Source organism: Pagrus major, chromosome 5, assembly GCF_040436345.1.
Source record: "Pagrus major chromosome 5, Pma_NU_1.0".
NCBI classification, from domain to species: Eukaryota; Metazoa; Chordata; class Actinopteri; order Spariformes; family Sparidae; genus Pagrus; species Pagrus major.
In genome coordinates, this window is record NC_133219.1 from 34,973,739 (window position 1) to 34,996,543 (window position 22,805).

The window sequence follows — 22,805 nt, forward strand, 5'->3', positions numbered from 1 at the left end:
ATGCCATTATTATGACCATGCATGTAATTTGCCCCTGCTATGTTTCATGTTTTTACAATTTATTACAAAGCAACAAACCGCACATAAAAAACACATTATTGTCCTTATTGTGGTAATAAAAACATTTTTTATTCTCTATATTCATCAATAAAGCCTATGATTATTTAAACCTTTCACAAATTTGTTCAGCAGTTCAAAATAAAATACAAATTCAAACACATGAAATCAACAAAAACAGAAGATCAAATTTATAAAAAATTCATTTCATTTTCATCAACATTTTCTCTCCAGGTACATAGACTTGTAGTTCAGAAAATGGGACTTTTTTTTACACAAATAAGCAGACAAAGCTCTCTGACGAAAGAAAGTCAGCAGTGTCAGATGACTACACTGAAAACAAATAACAGCAACTTAAAAAAAATAAAATGACACTTAAAAAAAAAAAAAAAAAAAAAATCAGGAACAATATTTCCTCAGCAAGATCATCAAAAGCACTCCTATTCCATACACGTGTAGTTTCTTATAAATATGATGACTGGGCTCAAAGAAACAAATAATCACAAATGAAAAATAAGTTATGGTGAAATTCTGTTTTTCATTTTGTGTTCCTCAAATGAAAAGTCACCAGATTGAGGACTTTGAACTGAAACGTTTTTCCCCCATGACCTAACAGACTCTTTTGTTATAACAAACACGTGGTCAAGCATTTTGTAAACCCACAAAACTTGTTCCTTATTCCAATACATCAAACAAAACGCTGATTTTATAAGGAAACATAAATAAAAGAGTGTACTTTAACAACTTCTTTCATCTTTTTTTGATGGAAAGCCAAAGTTGTAAAAATATAATAATTTCATTTTGTTTGGATTGTTAAAAAAAACACATGAAAAAGTTTTGATGACATGTTTTTGCAACTATGAAGCCATTAATGAGAATTTTAGAGTTGAGAGAAAATCAACACTGTATCTCTGTACATGCTTCTTTCTTGATATGTTGTTATTAAGTCAAAATCAAGTTGTTTTCGTATGCATCAAAAGAGTGATAAAACTGACATGGGGATTTTTCAGTGATCAAATTTCAGTACTCTCCTGCAAGCCCCATCTTAGTATCAGTCAGGTGCACAGTATAACGCCCCTCATTGTATTCTCACCACTTATTGTAATTACTCAGATTCAGATAAGCAAATAAGGGGAGATAGCCGTCGAATATCTGATTCAGGATACTTGGATGAGATGTCAAAGCATTATGGAAATTACAGCAATACAACTACAACGTAAGGATTAAATGTGGTTACTTAGTCAAAGTCACCACTTTTAGATAAAACAGAGTACCTAGAAAACTAAACAAATCATCTGTCCTGTATAAAACACAAGGCAACAAAAGATCCCGTCTCTAAATGTTACTTTAATTTATTATTATTGTTATTAATTAATTATTTCTGATGCCTAATATTAGTTCATGTTTGCGCTCATCCATACGATGTCCAGTCTAGTTCAGCTTTAAGGTGAATGGACTAAAACATGTTTGCACAGCTACTGAATAGTTCACATCTACTGGATTTGCAGGAGCCTTCAAGCACGACGTGCTGTTCCAGCTTCAAGGAAACGTCCTTCATAATGTTACAGCAACTCTCAAAAATCTCTCTCCACAAAATATACAGTTCATTCACTTCAGCAGACCAGAGGCAGTATCCACAATGTGATTTTTACAGCACTCACAGCAGGTCCAGTAAACATGTAACATGGCTCTACATCCAACCTCTACTGTGAAGCAGGGGAAACCGGTGTACACAGAATGGATAAGGCATGCGTCAAAATAAAATCAGTGTAGATCATCGAGATGTTCCAAACTGTTCCCTTCACTATAATCTAAAACTGGTTTTCTGTCTTACTGATCCGTGATGTTGATCTGACGCTTCAGGAATGATTTCTCACTGATTAAAAATGTCTATTTACATCAATCATGATATAGTTTGTTTAAACCTGACAAAGTTACTCCAGTATATATAATCCAGAAGATGTCTATGAAGCCAGCCTTACTTTTTTCAGCTTTCTTGGCTACATGATAATCAGAAGAGGCTGTTATCGGTTTCCAAATCAACATTAAATTGTCTGAAAAGGACCTCAGCACATTTCCTTCATTTGCTGCATTTATGAGAAGCCTCATTTGCATTAACTGACCATTGATCTGAAGTCAGCATTCTTTCTATGAGAGACTCTGTGCGGGAGCAACTTGAGGCGTTCTTTAAGATGCTGTTGAATCTGTAAGAGAGAGGAGGTCTGTGCTGCAGAGCCCTCTGATGGATGAGTTCTGTCACTGGGATCATATTTGACACTTCATAACCCTATAAGGGTCTGCACTTATATTTCATTCAAGTTACAATCATTAAAGAGTGAACATAAACAAAACATCTAATCACATAAATAAAATCTGCTGAATTCCAGGCATGTTGAGATGTAGAGATGAAGAGTAGGTGATATGAGAGTACTTGGAAGTACTGGATATTTTGTTTCACCTAAACATACTGAAATGATTGTGAGCAGTCACCACCGTAATAAAACCATCTCACAGCTGTATGTGTACAGTAAAATGCATGTAAACGAAAATCATGACACTACACACTTGGCAGATATTTGCATTTTTCAGACTCTTTCAGAATATTGTGCACTGAATATGAAGTTTTATATACTCTTGGTCTAACACAGAAAACCTGATGTTTGAAAAGGATAAAATATCTGACTACATGTAATGAGATCAAATGTACAGAACAGAATTAAGATCACAAAAGACATTCCAGGCAGCAAATGCTCATGAAATTAGCCAACGGACCAAATGTCATGAGTCTGTCTTTTTGTCGAACTTCCATCTGGGTTTGTTTTGTGTTCAGTGTTTGGAGGGCTGCATTAACCTGTTGTGCTGAGGTGTGTAACTGGTCCTGGGCTCCTTTTTCAACTCCTGTCCTGCATGAAAAAATCACTTTTGTGTTAATAACAAGCATATATATGTTAATATTACCCCTTGATGAAGCTACACAGTGCCTACAGCACAGTTAAAGATCGAAAACGCTGCTTAACCTCTTATTTAGGAAATATAAATGCAATCAGGCACAAAGGTCATCAAGTAGGCAAACATTCAAGATGGACATGACCTAAACCCCTAAAATAGTTTATTTCATGGCAGCATATTCTGAAAGTACAGACTGAAAAATATGTAAATTACAACAAAAAAAACACTCGCTATATAGCTCCGGTGGTATTTTTTAATTGAATCACCAGTGTGGACTGACTTCATCATACTGTATTGTCGGTTTAGCTGCATGTAGCTACAGTGCAGATAGACCTGCATGCTTTCCAAAAATCGGATTTATCATTGCACACAGTTGAGTTTTAAATGCCTACAACTGCCAGTTTATTTAAACAGTTTTTAATCTGCTGCCATGAAATAAACACTGAAAAACCTCAGACGATAGTTTGATACTTCACTGAACAAACGTCCGAGCTACAACCATGAAAGCTAGTGAATGTCAGTGATGCAGGTGTCTGTGTGTGTTTTGGTGCATACCTTAGACTTGAGCAAGTTCAGCTTGTTTGTCTGCCTCAAACTCTCCTTCGTTCTCATCATCCCCGTTATAGTCAGCCAGCTCCTGCTCCAAGTCTATCAGAAGGCACAATGTGGTTATTAACATCAATCACGCACAAATCTCTAAAGTACAGAGCATTTGTTATTAACTATCCCTCTTTCAAATTTTAGCTCTGCACCTTTGATAAAACAAAAAGTGGAACTGTTTCTGTTTTAATCTATACAGGCATACATACCTAAACTTTCAGGCCGTTTGTTTTGCTGTTGTTTGTCCGTATCGATTCCACCCTCTCCTTGCTCTTCTGCATCATAATCCTCTGGCTCTTCAGTCTTCTGACCACCAGGAGTCTCATCTGCCTTCACCTTGCCAGTCAGCATGCCTTCCATCCCAGGGTCTGCTTTTGGCAGCATGACCAAATTGTTGTTTCATTTTATTAAAACATTCACATTCTTTTCACTGAGAATGTCTGGATAGAAATAACCAACTAGTTCACTGCTTTCAATAGGGAACACTTTCTATTGGCCACTATTAGACCTCAAACCAGCGGTAGCCAATAAGATAGGAAAACACAAGCACTCATGTGTTCAATGTGTGAGTTCTTTACCTTCTGTCTGGGCGCCCTCTTCATGAACATCCATCAGCTCCATGTCTTTATCATCAGTCAGATTATTCTTCACAAGTTTGCTGGTCTCTGCCTCACCCTCTTCTGTTGCTACAGCTCCCACTGGTGGTGGCAAAATGTCCTGCTTGACTGCAGCAGCTGAGGGAAGAGACGGGGACTCGACATCAGAGAAATCCTTAGCTGGAGTCAGGTCTGCTGTGGCATCCGGACCTGTGAAATAACAAGGAAGAAGGCAAGGGCAATATGAGAGCGCACACTTGTTATTGAAGTCTGAATAAAGATATGTACAGATATAAATACAGACAATATGCACATACATGAATATTGGTGCCATTGCATGATGTTATGTGTAAAATTAAGGTAGACTGATCCACCAGGTCATCCATGTCTTTTACCTTTGTCCTCAATGATCTCATTGGTCAGTAGTTCAGGTGGTTCATTTTCTTTGGGCTGAGAGACACTCGGCGTGTGGCTTACAACAGTTGCCATCTTAACTGCATCAGCCATGACTGGTCCATCCTCTTTCACTGCTCCATTCACTGCAGTGGCCTGCTGAGGAATTAATACATCATATACAACATTACTATTACTACACCATCAGGGACAGACACTTTTTAAACAAGCCTGCTACTTCAGTAGACACCAATCTGGTGGAGTAACTCTGGTTTTAAGTCATTGTACCTGTGAGGAGACAGCTGGAGGAAGAATGAGCTTCTCCATTTTCTTCTGAACTTCAAGTTTAACAGCGGCCACTCTCTCATCACACAACTCCTTCTGGGACAGGACCTGGGAGTGACAATGGGTCCTGCACAGGTATACAAACACACACGGTCTCATATATATTTTCTGCACTGAGGCAATTCATGATGGCAATGGCAGTTCACGTCTATATGATGTATATGAAGTTGTAGTGATGTAGTCTTTTTCTTACATGTCATATGTGAGTTTGTTGTTAAGGGTTTTGATGTTGCCTTGGCAACCCTGCAGCTCCTTCTGAAGCTTGCCCAGGTCATCGTTAAGCTGATTCAGCTGACCTACAGTACAGACACACAAAACATTAAGAGCTACATAAAGAACCAAGTTATTTTATTTTCTAATGAGCTCTAATTGGCTGTTAATGCAATTCATTTTTCAGACATGGAGGTTAAATGTCAAATTTGTCACCTTTGAGTTCCTGTATGGTTTTGGTGCTGGAGGAAATGTTCAGCTGCAGTGTGCCCTAGAAGAAAAAACACAATGTCTCTCAATGTCCACAGTGTGTGTCAACTTTTCATGTTATTTAAGTGTGAACCAGGAAGGAAGAGGTCAAATGGTGTTCTCACCCCCTCCAAATTGCTCTGCAGTTTACAGACAGCCGTTACATGTGTCATTTGTTCCCACTGAATTTAAAACTCCGAGTGTGGTTTGTTTTGTTTACCTTCTCTTGGTTGCAGACGTTCTGGGCTCCTTCCAGCTTGCTCTTGTAGAGGTTTTCTATGCGGTTTAGCTGCTCCTTCTGTCTCTGGATCTCCTCCCGGAACTCAGTCTCCCTCAACTCCGCTGCTCCTCGCTCTGCTGCTCCACGTCGCACCTGGCCTTCCAACTCGTACAGCTTAGTCTATATCAGACACACACAAAGAGGGTTAAACTTAATTTTTTTTAAGATGATTCATGTGTGTCTTATTCATAATATTTAAATAGAGGAGGACATAACTAAAACACTGGGTATTGATAGAAACTCAAGATTATAATGACAAAATATGAAGCATACTGGCTGTGTTTTATGTTTCTTCTCAATTCCACTTAACCCCGTGATGAGTGGTGCCCAAACTTTTTCCCTTCAAGGGCCAAAACTGAAACTTCATGGGTCATGGGTGCATATATGCGTGTGCATGGATATGCGATAAAAGTCAAATGAAATGTGTCGCATTATGTTTGGGGACCAAAGATATTCACAAAACACAAAATAAAAATGCGATATGTCACAGAATAAATAATCATGTAAAAACACTAAAGTATCCCAATATCCCTAGTATTCTAGTTGACTGAATTCCTGCACAAAATGTCACTGCCATGCTCAGATTATGAAAAATAATCTATAGCCGAACATATTAACAAAGCATTTTATCTCACACAAAAATAACAGAATAAATATGGATTCAAATAATATTTTTGATTTTGTTTTGGTATTTTTCTTTGCTAGAAACATCTGCGGGCCAAAGTGAACCATATGACAGGCCAACTTTGGCCTGCGGGTCCCACTTTGGGCAGCCCCGCCCTGCACAGTAAAAAAAAAAGTATATTCCCGTTTCCACAGTTGTAAAAGCATATTACATAACCTACAAAATGAGCTTTCCAACAGAAAAAAAAAAAAAACTGGAGCCCAAATGAGGAACTGATAAGGTTAACTTCTGCAGAAGGGAATCATGCATCCGTGTTGCGGATATGCATCAAAAAAGTCAGGAAATAACCACTAACTTTTCAAAAATTACACAGCATTTAAATTGTAAATGTATCAAGGTTAGGCAAATGCTGGAAGCTCAGGGTTGTGAAAGCACAGAAACACACACACACATACAGATTAACCTACCTGTAGCTCCAGGTTACGGGAGCTGGACACCCAGTAGTTAAAGCCCAGAACCAGGATGCAGGCGATTAGAGCGCCAATCATCAGAGGGGGTGATCTTCCTCCACGACGGCCGTTTCCCAGCCCACCCATAGCTGACTAGAAACTGGACACACACAAACCAGAGCCAGGGTGAGAACTGTGAGCACTCTGTAAACTCTGAATTACAATTAAAAATTCGTCGGCAGACATGAGGATAATTGTTGCTGATACTATGGCTAAGGTCATTTAAGGAGTTTAATTGATTAAGGAGGTTGATTATTAACAAACAAAAAGCTCACTGTCAGGCCTGCAAGTAGGTAGGCAAGCTCAGGTAAAAAGAACAAAACAGAAAAACAAGTACAGGAAATGTCTAACCATACAGAGATGCAACTTTGATGCACGCGTACAAACATTATGTGCACAAACATTACAGCCACATGTTAAAGTTGTACAGTCTCTGCTCAACACAATGGGACAGAGAGAAGATCTCAGTTTGTCCCTAACAATGCTGACTCAATTAAACATGTCTGCAGGTTGCTGGGAAAGGACACATTCCCAGGGACCCATGGGGGCTAAAACACAACAGCTCTTCACACATAAACAGACAACATACTCTCACTTCACTGCACAGTATCAGATTGTCTGGTGGTGGCCATGCATGCTGTCCATGTAACTAATATGCCCAACCCTGCCTTTCCCTGCACCATGCAAATGATCCATGGAAAAATGTAAATAACTTACTAAAATGACTGACTTCTCACGGACTAAACATACAAACAGACGCCATTGCAGAATCCTAAAACGATGGTTATAAATCATAACCACAAAGAGATAACGTTAAATGTCATATCTTGAATCAGCTGTGATTTAACTCAGGAGAAAGGGGTGTCTAGATTTAGCTTGCTACCGATGCTGATATTAAATGTCGACGACTCCCAGTCACGTTAGGGTGGCCAAAGGGAGTCACCTCAGTTCAAGATTACAAACAAGCACTTGGATGGGATGAAGAAAAATGTTGGTGTGTGCTACCAAATCACAGCACAGGCCCGACGGCAGCAGGTTAAACATGTTTTGCAGCCCCGGGGCCGAGCCTCGTCTTTTCTAATGCCGCTGTTACAATTAAACAACAAGCCAAAAGGTCTCTCGTATGATCGATAAGCTGAATTTAGGTCAGGAGTGAGCTTGTGCAGCTAAAGCTGGTGTTAACAGTCATCACACAGACTTACTGGTTGTGTAGAGGACATATGTTAGAGTCTCACTTATTAAAAAAATAACAGCCAACCTGATTTTAAAAAAAGGGCAAGAAACTAAGCAACATTTAGCCATTCAAGTCGTAACACAACCAGCGTTGTCACTCTACGTTGCAAGCTAACGTTTGCGTCGTTAGCATTTAGCTAACGCTATTAGCTAGACTATCTACTCACCCAGTGGACTCAAGAGTCACGAAACAGGAACTGAATGTTGTGCCCAGTGGATGTGGTGATACTTGGTGATTTAAATCACTATCTGGTCGCGTTTCTTCGATAATTATCAGCGCATTTCCGCGAGGGTGTTAGCTCGTGTTCATTATTTCCATACAAACAGCAGACTGACTCCCTCTGTGTTGTGCCTGAGTCGGATGCTGCCTTTGGACGCTGTAAGAAAAAAAATACATTTTGGTGTACACAATCATTTCAGTGATAAAATAACTTTAAAAACATACATCTAATGTACAAAGTGCGTCTGTGAGATTCATTTCTAGGTGAAGTGACAGGATTGGATATCTACTAGAGTCCATATTATTATTTTGATGTCAAGGCATTTGATTGTTCGACCATCTTATTACAGAATTTTATAGTTTACAGAGAGCACTTGAAGGCATCACGGGCAACTATACAGGCCCGGTGTACCTGAAAATGTTTGGACTTAATATTTACTTTAAAATGGAATAAAATAAATAAATAAACACGATATTTTAAATATATTTTCTATTTTAGAATAAAAAATACAGAAATTAACAATAAATAAAAATCAACTGATAGGTAATTTGTGTTAAAATATTTGCCCAGACTACTTTTTATGATAACATAATGATTTATGATTCAACAACTTAAGATCTTAAGCACACAACTATGGGTTGTCATATGTACTCCTGCATCACAATCACAATGAGCCGATGAAGATCGCATACATGGGGAAAATTACATTTTAATGCATTATCGTTGTAAACACACGATTACAAAATATACGAAACATAATTGGCTGTAGACTACAAACAAGTCTAGTCATTCCAAACACTAAATATCCACCAAGAAATAAGTTAGGCTGCTGATATCTTCCCTTTGAACACATGAGTCTGTCATTTTGTGTTTGTCTCAGATACAGTGAGCTATTTATTTTTTTTTTTTTAGATGTATCAACTGTCATGGTCAAATATTCAGACATCAGTTAATTTCCACATGTTTTCGTGTGCGCTTATCCTCGGTCACTGCAGGTGCATCATCTGTTTCTATACACTATAGCGTCAAAAATAGATTATAAAAGGTTTGGCTGTGTACAAATAGGTTAAGGCTTTGGACAAGAAGCATCCCTTCACAGTTAGTGATCTCTTTCAGTGAATAATCCAGTCCCAGAGATCAGCTGAGATACAGTATAAAACCCTCCACTGAGTTTTTCTTTCACTTTCATCCATTTCCTTTGATTGTGTGTTCATATCGCTGATACAGCATCTTCCTCTTTACTTCCTGAGAGATTGTATGATCCTTTGCACACATCATTTCCTCATGTAGACAGGCATTGTGAGTCCTTATTTCCATTTCCAGCGTGTGCTACTTTTCCCTCCATGTCTTCTGTTTATCAAACATCGTCGAATATGCCTCCCCGAGGATGTGAAAGAGACAGGTAGCGCCCTCCTCTGGATCTACAGTGTCAAACACAGACAAGAGTAAGTGATTAAGGAAATCTTTTCTGTTCTGTGGGCCATATTGTTATCTGGCTCCAATTAAACACTATGTTCAAATGATTTCACACAAAGAACTATACCTTCTGTTTGGTGAACCCTCATCACTGGAATTGTCTTGCAGTAAGCCTCTCTGCTGCTCCTCCGTGTCCCTGTCTCGTCTGTTGAATGTGATAACTGTGAAAGACAGAGCAATGTTTAAACAGTATACTGTAAGCATGCAGACCTCTTCCATCCTTATCCATGAAATGTTAAAATAAATCAAAGCAACAAGGGGAGGTTTTAAGTTGACAGAAATAGTCTATTGGTTCTTAGTTTGTTGGCAAAACACACAGAAATTCCCACTATTTCTAGTTGGACTTTTACAGTACAACAAAATGTCTTTTTTGATGTTTGCCTATGCATGTAGGATAACTTGCCTTAACTCCAGTGCCATATCCTGAAGAAAACTACAAACAAGTTGCTGGGTGAGGCAACAGGTGGTGTATATCCTAACATGACCCCCACCTGACACACTGTACAGTCGTTACCTTATCTTGCGTGGGTGGCAGCTGTTTAGTTTCCTACACCGGGCAGCGAGCCCACTGGTCAAATACCTCTAAGCAAACTCTTAAAACTGATACGAACTTGCATAAATAAAATAAAATCCAAGTCATCCACCCAGACCCTGTTTGAAATTTCTGGTTATATTAGTTTCAGTAGCGTGTGAACACAGAAAAAATATTTTATTCCATGTTTCTTCAAGTTTTCTTTAAATCCTACCACTGTTCTTGATCTCTGTGACAGGGCTGCTCTGGTCATCCTTTATCTCAGTGTAACCATCTCTGGTCCGTCCAGTGGCACCCTGGACTCCATATTGCTCCCTCCAAGCCTGAAACAGAAAACAAAAAATGCACATAAATACCAGGATGCACTTAACACAAGCCAGTTGAACCAGTGAGCCAAGAGATTGATAAATGATTTGATCAAATAAAATGCTCTAACCCATCTTCGATTTTCTCCATCCTCGGCTTTCTGTCTTTTTCTTCTTTCTACAAAAGTGGACATAATTATGTATTTCAGATGCACAACAAATTAGTTTGTACTGCGGCAGAAGAAATAAATAGTTAAAGTAAAAGAGTGAGCTGGTCAGAGAACCTGCCTTATCTAAAGACAATTAAGTTTACTAGAAACAAGAGAGGAGAAATAATTAATCAAGTCCACAATAACGTGGCTAACTTTCTACTAAAATTAATTTGTTAAAACACTTCCACCTCTGAAGAGATACATTAGAAATAATGAATGATTGAATATGTGATGTTGTTACCTCTTCTGATGAGTTCCCTGCCTTCATCCTCCAGGTCAGAGGTCAAGTCTCCATCAGTAATGTACTGAGGAAAGCCCAGGAGATTCAAACAGCGAGAGCCCAGGCTACAAACACACACACACACACACACACATATGCACATAATGTTGAATAAAGGAAAAATACAATATATCAATTTTAGTAATGGCACACATTTGATTAATAATTACCTGAACATCCAATAATGACATATTGATTGATAGTTAACTTTTAAAAGATAAATAATCTTTATGTGGGTTCCTTAGCAGATTCATACTTGACGGGACCTTTTACAAATGAAAAATCTGTCAGGACCTGAACTGACAAACTCTATAATAATAACCCTAGTTTGGTATTTTTGTACTGCAAGCTTTTCTTACTCACTGGCCTACATATACACCGTTAACGACATATGTGCAATAAACTAATATGTAGCCAATTTATCAGTCGAGCTCAAGCAAGCTTATAGCCAAAGAAATGTTTATAGAAATATTATCAATTTGCAATCTCCCTAGAATTAAAGCATTTGGCCCCGGGCGAAGTGCTGTGTGAAAAGCCCATTTGATGGCGTACCTGTAATAAGTGGCAAAGCAGAGAAGCAACACCAACATGGGATAGTAGATGTAGAACCCATCAGATATGAAAAATAGCACTCGCATAGAGCCCATGATCTGACAGAGGGAGAAAGAGGCACATTGCATCACTTCATTTGGTTTGGACAGAATCAGATTTTGACGTTTCTACAATTCTAGTGTGCATTAATATGTCTTTGTAAGAACATTGGTATGTGCATGTTTACGTGGGACTCACAGAGGTGTAGGACGTCTGTAATTTGTCCTGGTGTGAGATGGCGGAGTCCATGTGAATCAGGCCCAGGAAGTTTAAACACAAAGGCGGGGTCAGCCGACAAAACAACCTGCGAGGGAAAAAACAAAGAGAAGCAACCTGATATCAAAATGCAATGTGAGGAATCCAGACTGAACCGTGCTTCCTCTTTTCAAACTGGGTCCCATAATAAAGTTTACTGTAAAACCTCCCTCTCATGTAAACAGGCGTTTCAGGACGACGTACCTCTAATGTGACATAAATATGAGGACTTTATGAGGAACGTACATGCCGCTGAACTGCAGGCTGTAAGCGTCAGTCTGGTGATGAGGCACCAGGTAATAGTAGTTGAAAAATCGTATCCTGAACACTGTGGAGTAGACGCAGACACACAGGAAGAGGATACTGACAAAGCACACCATCTGGTGGAGAGAAAGAAAACAGAAAGAGGAGGCAGGTCAGCTCGTTCAATACAGTGTTGGAAGGATTTAATAACGGCAGGCTATGTGTTTTTGTTTTTGTGCCGTGTGTTTCTGCTTTATGAAGCTTAAGTTTGTTCTGTGCACCTCGCTGCATACGTGCCCACCTCGATACAAATGTAGTTGTGGTGTTTTTCAGCCTTGTCAACAAACACAGCGAACAGGGACAGGACTGGGTGTGTGCTGAAGAAGGTGCACTCGGACCAGACGACTGCTGCCGAGAGGAGACACAGGAGAACTGCCAGCAGCCTGTAGAAACTCTGCCTGAACACACACTCCCAGTACCACTCTGAGGAGGACGCACACAAACACACACACCCGTGCATGAGTACACATGTTGGAGGTACAATTAAACTGACATTTCAGCTACAAACACATGCTGTAGATCTAGATTCATACACAGAAGAACTAACAAACTAAGATAATATTACTGCCGGGAAACAATACTATTGTATCGTTTACTTCCAGGTTGGATCAGATTACTTTGAAATGTAGTCAGTTACTGAATGTAAATTACATGGCAATTTTTATAATAACTAAGGTGATCTAGTGGATTACAAAAAAATGTAATCTAATCTGAATACTTCTGGATTACTTCAAAATCAAACACTGAAAATATTGCACATCATACTAGAAAAAATGGAGGCAGCTCCCAAAATATGATTCCCACAAATAGTTTTTTTTCTTTTTTAAACATCTCAAAACATTTTTCATGCAAATACAATTAATTAATTAATTAATTAATTTATTGATTAATTTCAAATTCAGCATTTGCAGTTGATCAACTCAAATGACCCCTACTAAAACAGTACAGCTGTTTTTTTTCCGACACCTAGTCGAAACGTCCACGGGTATTTTTAAAACTGCACTTATTTCCCTCCTCCGGTTTCAAAGAAATTCCTGTCCACACTAATGGAATGAAAGGGCAAGCCCAGGCCAAAGCAACAGGTGGCCATATAACTTCTACCATAAGGCCATGTTGGCCAATCAGAAGCCTGCCAAACAAAGGAGACAAGTCAAAAACACCCTGATTTTCCTGCGTACACATAAACACTGAAAATGACAGCGGTAGTGGAGTAAATCAAGTCTCGCAGAATGGGAACACACAATCAGAAATACCATAGCTTTGCACTAAAGTAAAGTAGCCGAGTAAATGAGCTTGGGATTTTAGTGCCAACTGAACTCACCGACAGTAGGAGTGTAAAAGAACCTGCGGATCCAGCCGTGGTGGTGTGCTGAGGGGAAGCTGTGGGTTAACTGTCGGACCGGGCTGCTCTGGCTTTTGGCTACATCTTCTAGATGAAAGGCCTCGTCTATCAAGATAGACCACTGGACCCGAGTCTGAGCTTGTCTCTGCACTGCAAAGATGACCTGAAACACACATACAGTCAACAGGGTCATATTTTTGCATTTTTTCTTTTCAAATCTGAAATATAATTTACAATTACTTTTTTATGAAGATTAATGAGGCTTCTTTTGGTGGGAATGACGTTTTGTTCACCACCAGGGCTTTCCACGTGTCTTCTCATCTCCTCTTGGTAGTCAGTGGGACACTGAAATGAGACGACACTCAAATGAAGAAATGAAGACTGTAAAAACTGTAAATGCAACAATAAACTTGTTAGATATTAACTTTTATTTTATTGGCAAGAGATTTTTATTTGATGAACAAATCACATGATGTCTCTCTCACCTTTGTCAAAATGGTGTCCACACACTTCCTCAGCTGGTGGTTGTACCTGACAGATGCATGAACACCTGCCACGTCCTGATAATGAGAAATATAAAAGTTTATTTTTATGCATAGCAAAGTCTGTTCTATGAGTCTGTTCTCTCAGAGCACAGGAGAGATGATAAATCCTCACCTCCATAACATCTGCTAGGTTCTCCTCAGCCTCTACCTTCTCAGTAGCCACTTTCGCTGCCTTGAAGTAGGTCTTGGCCAGCAGGTAACCATGGGAAGATGAGAGCCAATAAGAACGTGGTATCTCCACCAGGCCGTAGCCTAGCAACAGCACCAGAAGAAAGAGGCCCCAGGTGTTGGCAGCTGTAATGCCGATGGTCTGGAGCTCCCTCCTGCACAAGTTTTACAAAGACAGATTCACTGACATCTTTTCTTTTGGCATTGTTTAGTCCTGTTGTAAGTTTTTCTGAATTGAGGGGACGTTTGATTTACCATGAGAGCTGCCACGAAGGGTGAGCAGCCACATAGATGAGCAGAGAGATGAAGATAAGGAGGTAGGTGCCATAATAGATTGCATTTTCAATGAGAGCCGTTTTCATCTTCCCGACTCTGGAGAACGCTCCCGACCGAGCATAAGACTGCATGAAGGGCACCAGCAGCCTGCACACATACACGCACACACAAAGGAGAGAGAGAGTCAATGTACCAAGCTATCATTGTTCTTATATGAAAAGGTGGAACATACAGAAGTTATAGTGTGTGTGTGTGTGTGTGTTAAGATCTTACCAAGTAAGAAACTGGGAAGTCCAGTACACAACTCTCCAGAACACTGGTAGGATGCCATCGGGGATATAACTCCATGGTTTCTCACAAGCCTTTGGCACACTGTAACACACACACACAAGAACGTGAGCATACATGTAATCATAAAGTGTCATTAAACACGTTCAACAAGTTAAACTGCAGTGATGTGCGCAGCGTCCACAGTGTCTTTTTGTAAACGAACACTTGGTGTCACCAAAGTTAGAAATGTTCAAATCCTGACCTTGGTTGGAACAAAACTCGATATTTCTTTAATATGAAGTATCAATAACAACATAGTCGATCCAGATTACACAAGGGAGGCAGTTTATAGAAAGATACACTGACAGTTCACTTCATTATACAGCAGCTCATACGTTCATAGATGAGGTAATGGTTTTAAGTTTTATCCTGGTTAAGTTTAGCCTTCGTCTGCGGATTTCACTAACCAGGAAGTAGCGTCAGGCAATCAAATGAAAAACACCGTTACCTTGAGGACTTGTGGATGTATGTACTCAACTCAACAAAGTATAAAACAAATGTCCAGTCGTTTTTAGACTTTTAAATGCAGAATTCCAACATATTAATATGTCTTTAAATCAACACCTGTCCGACAGCGTCAAAGACTGAACATTATTATCTTTATAAAGGCAGAATTTATGACGATGAGATGTTGTATTGGATTACAATACATTGTGAAGGTGTACCTAATGAAGCGAGCAGTGAGTTTGTTGCTGCTGAATTTTAAAAATGTTATTTTTTAATGCTGTGAGCACCATGAATGGAATTTCATTCAACTTCATTGTATTGGGGTGGAGTCATATACCAATATTATTTACACGGCTACCAAAGGTGATAAGTGAGAGAACCAGCCCTTTAAGTCAATACTGTGTACTGATTGTTGAAACTTTCATGAGCAGATACTCCGCAACCGCATAACATAATAATATATAATTGAACAGAGCAGGTATGGTCACACATCCCACAGTAAAACCTTCAGTATGAGGCGCTCACAGTAAAAGAAAACCACTGAAACTGATAACAGGCCATTCATTCAAATGAAACAGCTGACAAGTTCCTCTTTGGTTTGGGCATTCGGATTTGATGTGGTGTCATAAATTATTCAATCTATTTAGTTTGACGTCATCAAGCCTCACAAAACAGCACAAGGACTCGAGTGTATATTAGTACGAGCAGCTGAGAATAAAAGCCTCTGTCTAATGTAACATCATGAAAAATGTACTTTTACCTTCAAAGAACAACATATATGGTGCATCATGTTGGATAACCTTGCAACACAATCTGAAGAAATAATGTACTTTGCCTTGAGACAAGCAAATGGGGACAATAAATGAAACGTAATCTCATTTACCTGACAGTTGGATAAACAGCGATGACGTCGTCATCTGTCTGATTGGAGCGTGTTGCTTGCGTCACAAGAGTACGGTGGTTTGCCGTGTCAAGAAGACACTGATTGTAGATAGTCTACAAGAGGAAAACACACTCCATGAAACAAAAATAAGCACACAGCTCAACCTCAATCAGACACGATTATTCTCAAAGTCACATCCTGTTTGTATTCTAAAAAATATCCAAGCACATGTGGTTAAAAAGGAAAATGAGACCTCATGTTGATGCAGACTTTAAACTGCTGCAGTGGTTTCATACCGTGCTGACGTCGAGCGGCAGGATGAAGACGATGAGGAAGCACAGGTACCAGGACAGCAGCGTGCCCAGCAGGACCATCCGCTGCTGTTTCCGCAGATCTCCGTAGCGCTGCAGGAGGTAGAGGGCTAAGAAGAAGACGACCACGACCACGACAACCAGCGCAGCACCACTCATGGTGATGACTGAACGGACTGACGTCAGGATGTCATGGTGAGGGGCTGGAGGGGGGGGGGGGGCGGGAGATAGAGATAGAGATAGAGAGAGAATCTGAAGCTCATTGGACAAACAGCAAACAGATATCGCTGTTATCTGCTGTGGATAACAGGAAGAAACAGGACGAGCTGAGCACTCAGGGAAAAACATATACACCATGATACAGCAGTGAGGTGAGGAGGGAGAGAGCAGATGTGTGACTGTTTGAGCCCATTTACATAAAAGCTAATCATTCAGTGAACAGTGCTCCTCAATACACTTTGAGTCTACTTATTTGTCTATTGTCTTTATCTATATTGTCTATATTTCTGCAAAATATTAAAACTCTGTTGGCAGACTATATTGTAACTTAACTGATTGGTGTAATCCATTACAGTAAACACTCTGGGTCGACCGATAAGGCTTTTTCAAGGCCGATACCGATTATTAGACATCAAGGAGACTGACCGATATTCATTTGCAGTAAAACAGAAACTCTTTGTGTCAAAATTTCCAACAAACAGTGATGGAATAAACCTGAATACAATAAAGTACTGTTCTTGCAAACAATTTTGAGGTACTTTACTTGAGTATACACGAGTATACTTTACTCAAGTAATATCCATTTTCTGCTACTTTATACCTCCTTTCCACTACATTTGTTTGGTAAATGTATTTTTTTATTTATAAATTGTGACTTAAGATATTACTGTGGGAAGGATATAGTGGGAGAGGATATTAGATCAGAGCCAAAGTAGCTCATTTTTTTTTAAAAATTTAGAAAAGTTTATTTTATCGGCAATCTGACAGAAAAATCACTGATACTGATAATCGCAAAATGCTGAAAGTCCCAGCAGGTCCGACTGTGTGTGCAGTAGGATCCAGCAGTGGCCTTATTTTTCACCAAGACTCAGGGTGTTTAGAGTCGAACAGAAGATGATGTTGGTGTTTTATCAAGCTGTGATAAGAAAGTATACTCAGATATGGGATGGCTGCTTGGTTTGGGAATCTAACAGTGAAGCTGAAGGCAGAATTAAACAGACTGGTCCCATTAAAGGTGATTGGGTTGAGGGGGCATCCAACCCTCCAACAGCAAGGAAGATTACTGCCGACCCCTCACACTGTCAATGTGACCTGCTTCCATCCGGTCGACGTTACAGGGTCCCAATTAAATAAAAGAGAAGATGCCTAAACAGATACAAACTCATTCATTCCCATATCAGTGAATGTCCTTAACTTAGGCCATAAGGCGAGGGTGTGATGAGGACGAGGGGTGGAATGTATCTGGCACTCACTGTATTGTTTGCACTTGTGTTATGTCCTTATGTCTTGTGTCTGTTGATGTATGTAGTGTATTATTATTATTATATGTAATGTTATGTGGCAGACAAATATATGAATTTTGAGTATCGGCCCAGATAATCGGTCTACACCCAGTAAACATTTATTTTATTTAGGTAGCTTATCATTATAAAAGTAATGATATAAAACTGAACTCTTTCTAAATTTAGATTTAAATGCAGGGTAAAAACAAGGGAGTATTATTGATTATCGATATTATTTTCATCAGACATTACTTAAGATGATCAGATTAGATACTGTTCTGTATTTGAATCCAGTGGTTGAGATGTTGTGACCACCGGGCCTGATCATTTTCTTGATTCCTCTCATCACCACGCTCATCTTTTATTCTAGGACAACAACTGCGCCGGTAGCTGTAACGTTACCGTGCCGCGGTCTCGTATAGATCCAGCTGGTCGGTCCGGTCCGGTCCGGCCCGACCCAGACCAGACCCGGTTAGTACAGGAGGCAGGACGGAGGTGACTCTTACCTTTCCACTGTCTTCTCTCGGGCTGAAGCTCGTGAGCCGGTAAACAGTCTGAATGTATCGTCACACTGTGTTCCGACAAATGTACACAACCTTTGAAACGACATTACGTAAGGCCGCGCTGCGTGCCGCTCTCAATCTGGTGCCGCAGGGAGTTCTGGGAATTGTAGGCGAGGCCACGCATTCTCCACTGGTCAAGCCTACAGTGTGCTTTATCGGCATCCTATTGCAGAGTGGTGGAAAAAGCATCCAGATCTTTTTCTTCAGTTAAAGTAGCAATTACCAAAGAGCAGGAAAAGGCTTTTATTTCTAATGCATTAGCATAAAAAATAAATATTAAATGGCCTATATATGTTTTTAAACATAGCGTAGTATTAATATAAAGTAACAAAAGTAACTGGTGACGTAAATCCTAAATTATTTGCCCAGAGATAACACAAGAAGCAGGTTGTTTTGTTTTGTTGTGTTTTCTTTTTTGTTTTGTTCTGTTCATTTTGCTTTTTGCACCACATGGTCTATAAAATATGACCAAAAAAGGGGGAAAAATGCATGTAAGTACAAAAGATACCGTGTGGCTGTACTGATTTATGACATCAATGCAATAAAAGTAATAATAAAAAAGAAATGTAAAGTAGTAGAAAGAGGAATTAAAGTACAAGTAAGTAAATGTAAAATGCTACTTTAGCAAAATATGATATCACAAAATATTGTGACTGTAACCTGCATTGAAATATGTGACAAACACACATTCATTTCTTTTATGGTGAAATATATAGAAAATAGAAGAAAAACATAGTTTGCATTCAGTGAGGATATAAAACTGCTATATCAGTTTCACTTGAGCCACAAACCATTGCAAAAAAATAATTCTATAATACACATTTCTACACAAATATACAGCTGAAACACTTGATTTTGGGCCAAAGAAATAAATCTTTGAGCAGGGCGCTAAATATTGTGATTGAAAAAGTGCCAATGGATCTCAACAGATGTATTATATATGAGAGGGAGAAGGAGTATTTCAGAAAATCTGCTGCTACTATTAAACGATGAAAGGATATTTTGTGTAGATTGAATAACTGAGACAAAAATGAAAGCACTGCATGATTATAAAGTCACCATGACACACAATCATTTTGAAGATTTTGTGACATTTATTGCAATGGTACAAAATATCATCTCAGTTTCTCATCTCATTCAGATTGACACATGACACGACACAATCATTTGTAATTACTTTTTCACATATGCATTTTGATGTTTCATGATTCCTGAGCCGATACTCACACCAAAACATACCACACATTACATCTTGATGCTCTGTGAACTGGCTTTGGGTTCACAGAAAGTTGAGTTATTAAACAAAGTCTTCCAGTTGTCATGAGCAGCCAGAAATGCAGCATAATGTTCACGAATTTCTGACTTACACCGTGTTAGCTGCATTCAGTCGCGTTAAACCAAATAAAACCACACACTCTTTATCCAGTAAGAATTATTGACCTTGTTTACAGTTCTGTAACTTTTCTCATTCAGTTCTACACTTTAACACAGTATTCAGTCTATGATTGCTGGCTGCAGCAGCAGATGAACTGGAGATGTTATGACAGTTCAACAACAATACAGCATGACAGCAGTACAATGATTCTCTTTTGCTTTATACACAAATCCCAACAATTCATTCTGTCAGTATGAAGCATTCATTAAATGAATGTGTCCAAACTGAGGTAAGTTGAGGCTGTTGATGCAAGCTGGGGGCAGTGTCCTGATGCCAGTGTTGTCACCTTTGTCACTCTGAAAATGTCAACTTGAAAAGTCCACAATCTGACCGAGAGCGTTCTTCACCTCATGGTCTAAATGCCTTCAAGCCAGCAGAGTTAAAAAAAAAAAAAAAAAAACAACTTAGGAAGACAAAACATCTTCAATCCATCTCAGCTGTGGAGGAGCATCCACACATACGGGTCATCAGAGTACCAAGGGCCAAGTATGTTGAAGCACACAGCTCGGTGTTCCAGTAAGAAGTCCACCGGGCTCAGCAGATCCAGAAACAGATGTTCTGCAAGATGCAGACAAACTGACCAGTTGTTAATCGCTCTGGATACACCCAGTGCATCCATCCAAACTGAGCCAAACATGTCCAGAGATTCTGGCCAGTCCTCTAGAAGATCTTCCACCAGCTCCATCTGGTTAATAAATCTGTTTCACATCAACGAGCAGATAAATCCTGCATATCCACCGTCTACATGTAGACCAGTCGTCCATTCCCCAGTGTCTGTGTTGGTCTCTGTCACACTCTGTTCCTCTGGCACTTTGTTTCTGCAGTCACCCGAACAGCTACAGAGCAGTGCAGATAAAACCCGGCAGCATCAGCAGGTGCTTAGTGAGGCCATCTGTCAGCCTCACCTTAACAAGTTCTCTCTCTCGGATTAGTGCAATAAGCCGTGTAACCATCCAGACCCCGATGGCCTACTTATGTCATCAGTATTCTCATTGATAAACCTGCCTGAGGGATATGTAGTCGCTCATTTATTTGAGCATATATTGATCCACGTCTTACTCTCTGTGGGATCACACTGAGACTCACACTTCTCACACAGACAAGCACAGTGGTGCAATGTAACTAAGTACATTTACTTAAGACCTATACTTACAATTTTGAGGAAATATATGACTACTCCTCCACTACATTTATTTGATAACTCTAGTTACTTTGCAGATTATGCGATGGATCAGATCCAACGCAGCACATTTTTAAATTAACGTATTTATTAGCAAACAGATAAAAACAACACGATATCTTTACTTTTACTCCAGTATAACTCTTGGGGTAGTTCTTACAACAATGTACAGGCAGAGAACAGGTGCACTCACATTCACACATACTGGAAGTATCCGTTGAACTGGTTTTGAACGTTTGTGGCTTGTGAGAGGAAACACAGACACGCACCAAGACATTGTGAATGTGGGAAATCATGGCGGGCTTTCTGTTCAGTTCAGTTCAGATTATCAAACTATAGTTCAGGATCATCCAGTGTTTTTTAATTGTTGCTGTTCAAATTACCTTGTCCATTAGGCAAACTGTTAACTCAAATTAATGATGGCACTCAATGCAGTGGGTTTCTTATCTTAAAGTTGCCACCACTAGATGGAGGTGTTCTTAAATATGTTATTACAAAGCGGAGCAGGGAAAAGGAAACCACAGGGATGTTTCTGACTAGATTAACACTCTGCTGTCAGTTAATTGGGTTCACACCAGACATTTGGTCAAGCCATTTAGTCCAATTCTCAGACAAGTCACGAATCATTTTTTGTAGGGCAAGTCAAGCCCTTAGTTATGACAAGCCGAGGTCTCGCCTGCAGTTTCAGGTCTTTCTAAAGAGATAAGACAAGGTATAAGCACCTGTCTCGTGATGATATTATTGGCTATTTTATCCAACCTTGTACATTCACCCATAGCTGAAATCAAATATAATCTCTGTCAGGATCAAGGTCTAGAAACTGACAAACCAGTTGACTTGAATAAAGTACTGCAGCAAATGTTTCTCTCATCTCCCAAATAACTGAGTAACTAACAACAAATTGCATAAACACAGTGTGATGCACACTGACACATGCACATAATGCCAGTAAGCTGTAGATGATGATACTTATGGTGTTGAGTCAGATTCTTCTTATTATTATCACACTCAGAATCTAAATAAAGGTTCATGCAGTCATGCTTCTATCAAGGCACGTCATTCTTCAGCAGAAAACAATAATCAAGGTTGAATAAGACGGGAAAACAAAAACAAAAGTGGCATCTATTCTTCTCCAGCAGAGTTCAGACCCTTGAGACTGAAACTAATCTGTGATAAGATGAGATACCAGCTGTCTCATTGTCTCCTCTTTTTTATTCTATTGTCACCGATCACTCCAGTCTTTAAAGAGACGGCCTTTTTGGCCAGTTGTTTACGATACAAAAAAGAAGGGTATCATATTTTGATCTTTGAGAGCTTCAAACACGTCTTTATCAAAGACTCGCTCAGGTTTCCCCTTGGCACCACTCGGCACTTATTATTTGGGAAACTAGAGTTCAACTGAGACAAGACAACAAACTCACTTACAGTAGGAGCAGAGACACAGGCGAGCCTGATGAAGGTTATTAACACTGCACATTTCAAGACAATCTTATATTTGTGTAGCAACCAATCAGCATCCAGCACACCAACGAGGAGAGGTTGCTAAAAGTAGCAATACCGCTGTGAAAAATAGTCTTACAAGTAAAATCATCAGCATCAAAA

The 22,805-nt window shown here is 39.4% G+C and overlaps 2 protein-coding genes across 5 annotated transcripts; both read right to left on the reverse strand.

Moving 5' to 3' along the window:
* Window positions 1–42: 42 nt before the first annotated feature.
* On the reverse strand, window positions 43–8,426 carry golm1 (golgi membrane protein 1). 4 transcript variants are annotated; one of them, XM_073465571.1, is made up of 11 exons: window positions 8,214–8,426; window positions 6,772–6,913; window positions 5,620–5,799; window positions 5,367–5,421; window positions 5,134–5,236; window positions 4,884–5,007; window positions 4,598–4,751; window positions 4,185–4,412; window positions 3,816–3,977; window positions 3,562–3,654; window positions 43–2,960 (listed from the first exon to the last, which is right to left on the reverse strand). In XM_073465571.1, exons 2-10 carry the CDS (start codon window positions 6,898–6,900, stop codon window positions 3,563–3,565), a joined length of 1,227 nt encoding a protein of 408 aa, XP_073321672.1. In that variant the 5' UTR covers window positions 6,901–6,913; window positions 8,214–8,426; the 3' UTR covers window positions 43–2,960; window position 3,562. The 4 variants fall into 4 exon arrangements, with proteins under 4 accessions (XP_073321672.1, XP_073321670.1, XP_073321669.1 ...); XM_073465569.1 differs by having other exon boundaries at window positions 43–2,955; window positions 4,598–4,754; XM_073465568.1 differs by having other exon boundaries at window positions 4,598–4,754; window positions 8,214–8,424.
* A 753-nt stretch (window positions 8,427–9,179) lies between these two features.
* lmbrd2a (LMBR1 domain containing 2a) lies at window positions 9,180–18,599 on the reverse strand. The gene is made up of 18 exons (XM_073466357.1): window positions 18,532–18,599; window positions 16,509–16,726; window positions 16,213–16,325; window positions 14,826–14,924; window positions 14,532–14,699; window positions 14,221–14,431; window positions 14,049–14,123; window positions 13,804–13,908; window positions 13,543–13,726; window positions 12,463–12,644; window positions 12,165–12,298; window positions 11,862–11,967; window positions 11,625–11,722; window positions 11,034–11,137; window positions 10,712–10,758; window positions 10,490–10,598; window positions 9,811–9,904; window positions 9,180–9,688 (listed from the first exon to the last, which is right to left on the reverse strand). Exons 2-18 carry the CDS (start codon window positions 16,680–16,682, stop codon window positions 9,625–9,627), a joined length of 2,067 nt encoding a protein of 688 aa, XP_073322458.1. The 5' UTR covers window positions 16,683–16,726; window positions 18,532–18,599; the 3' UTR covers window positions 9,180–9,624.
* Between the last annotated feature and the right edge of the window lie 4,206 nt (window positions 18,600–22,805).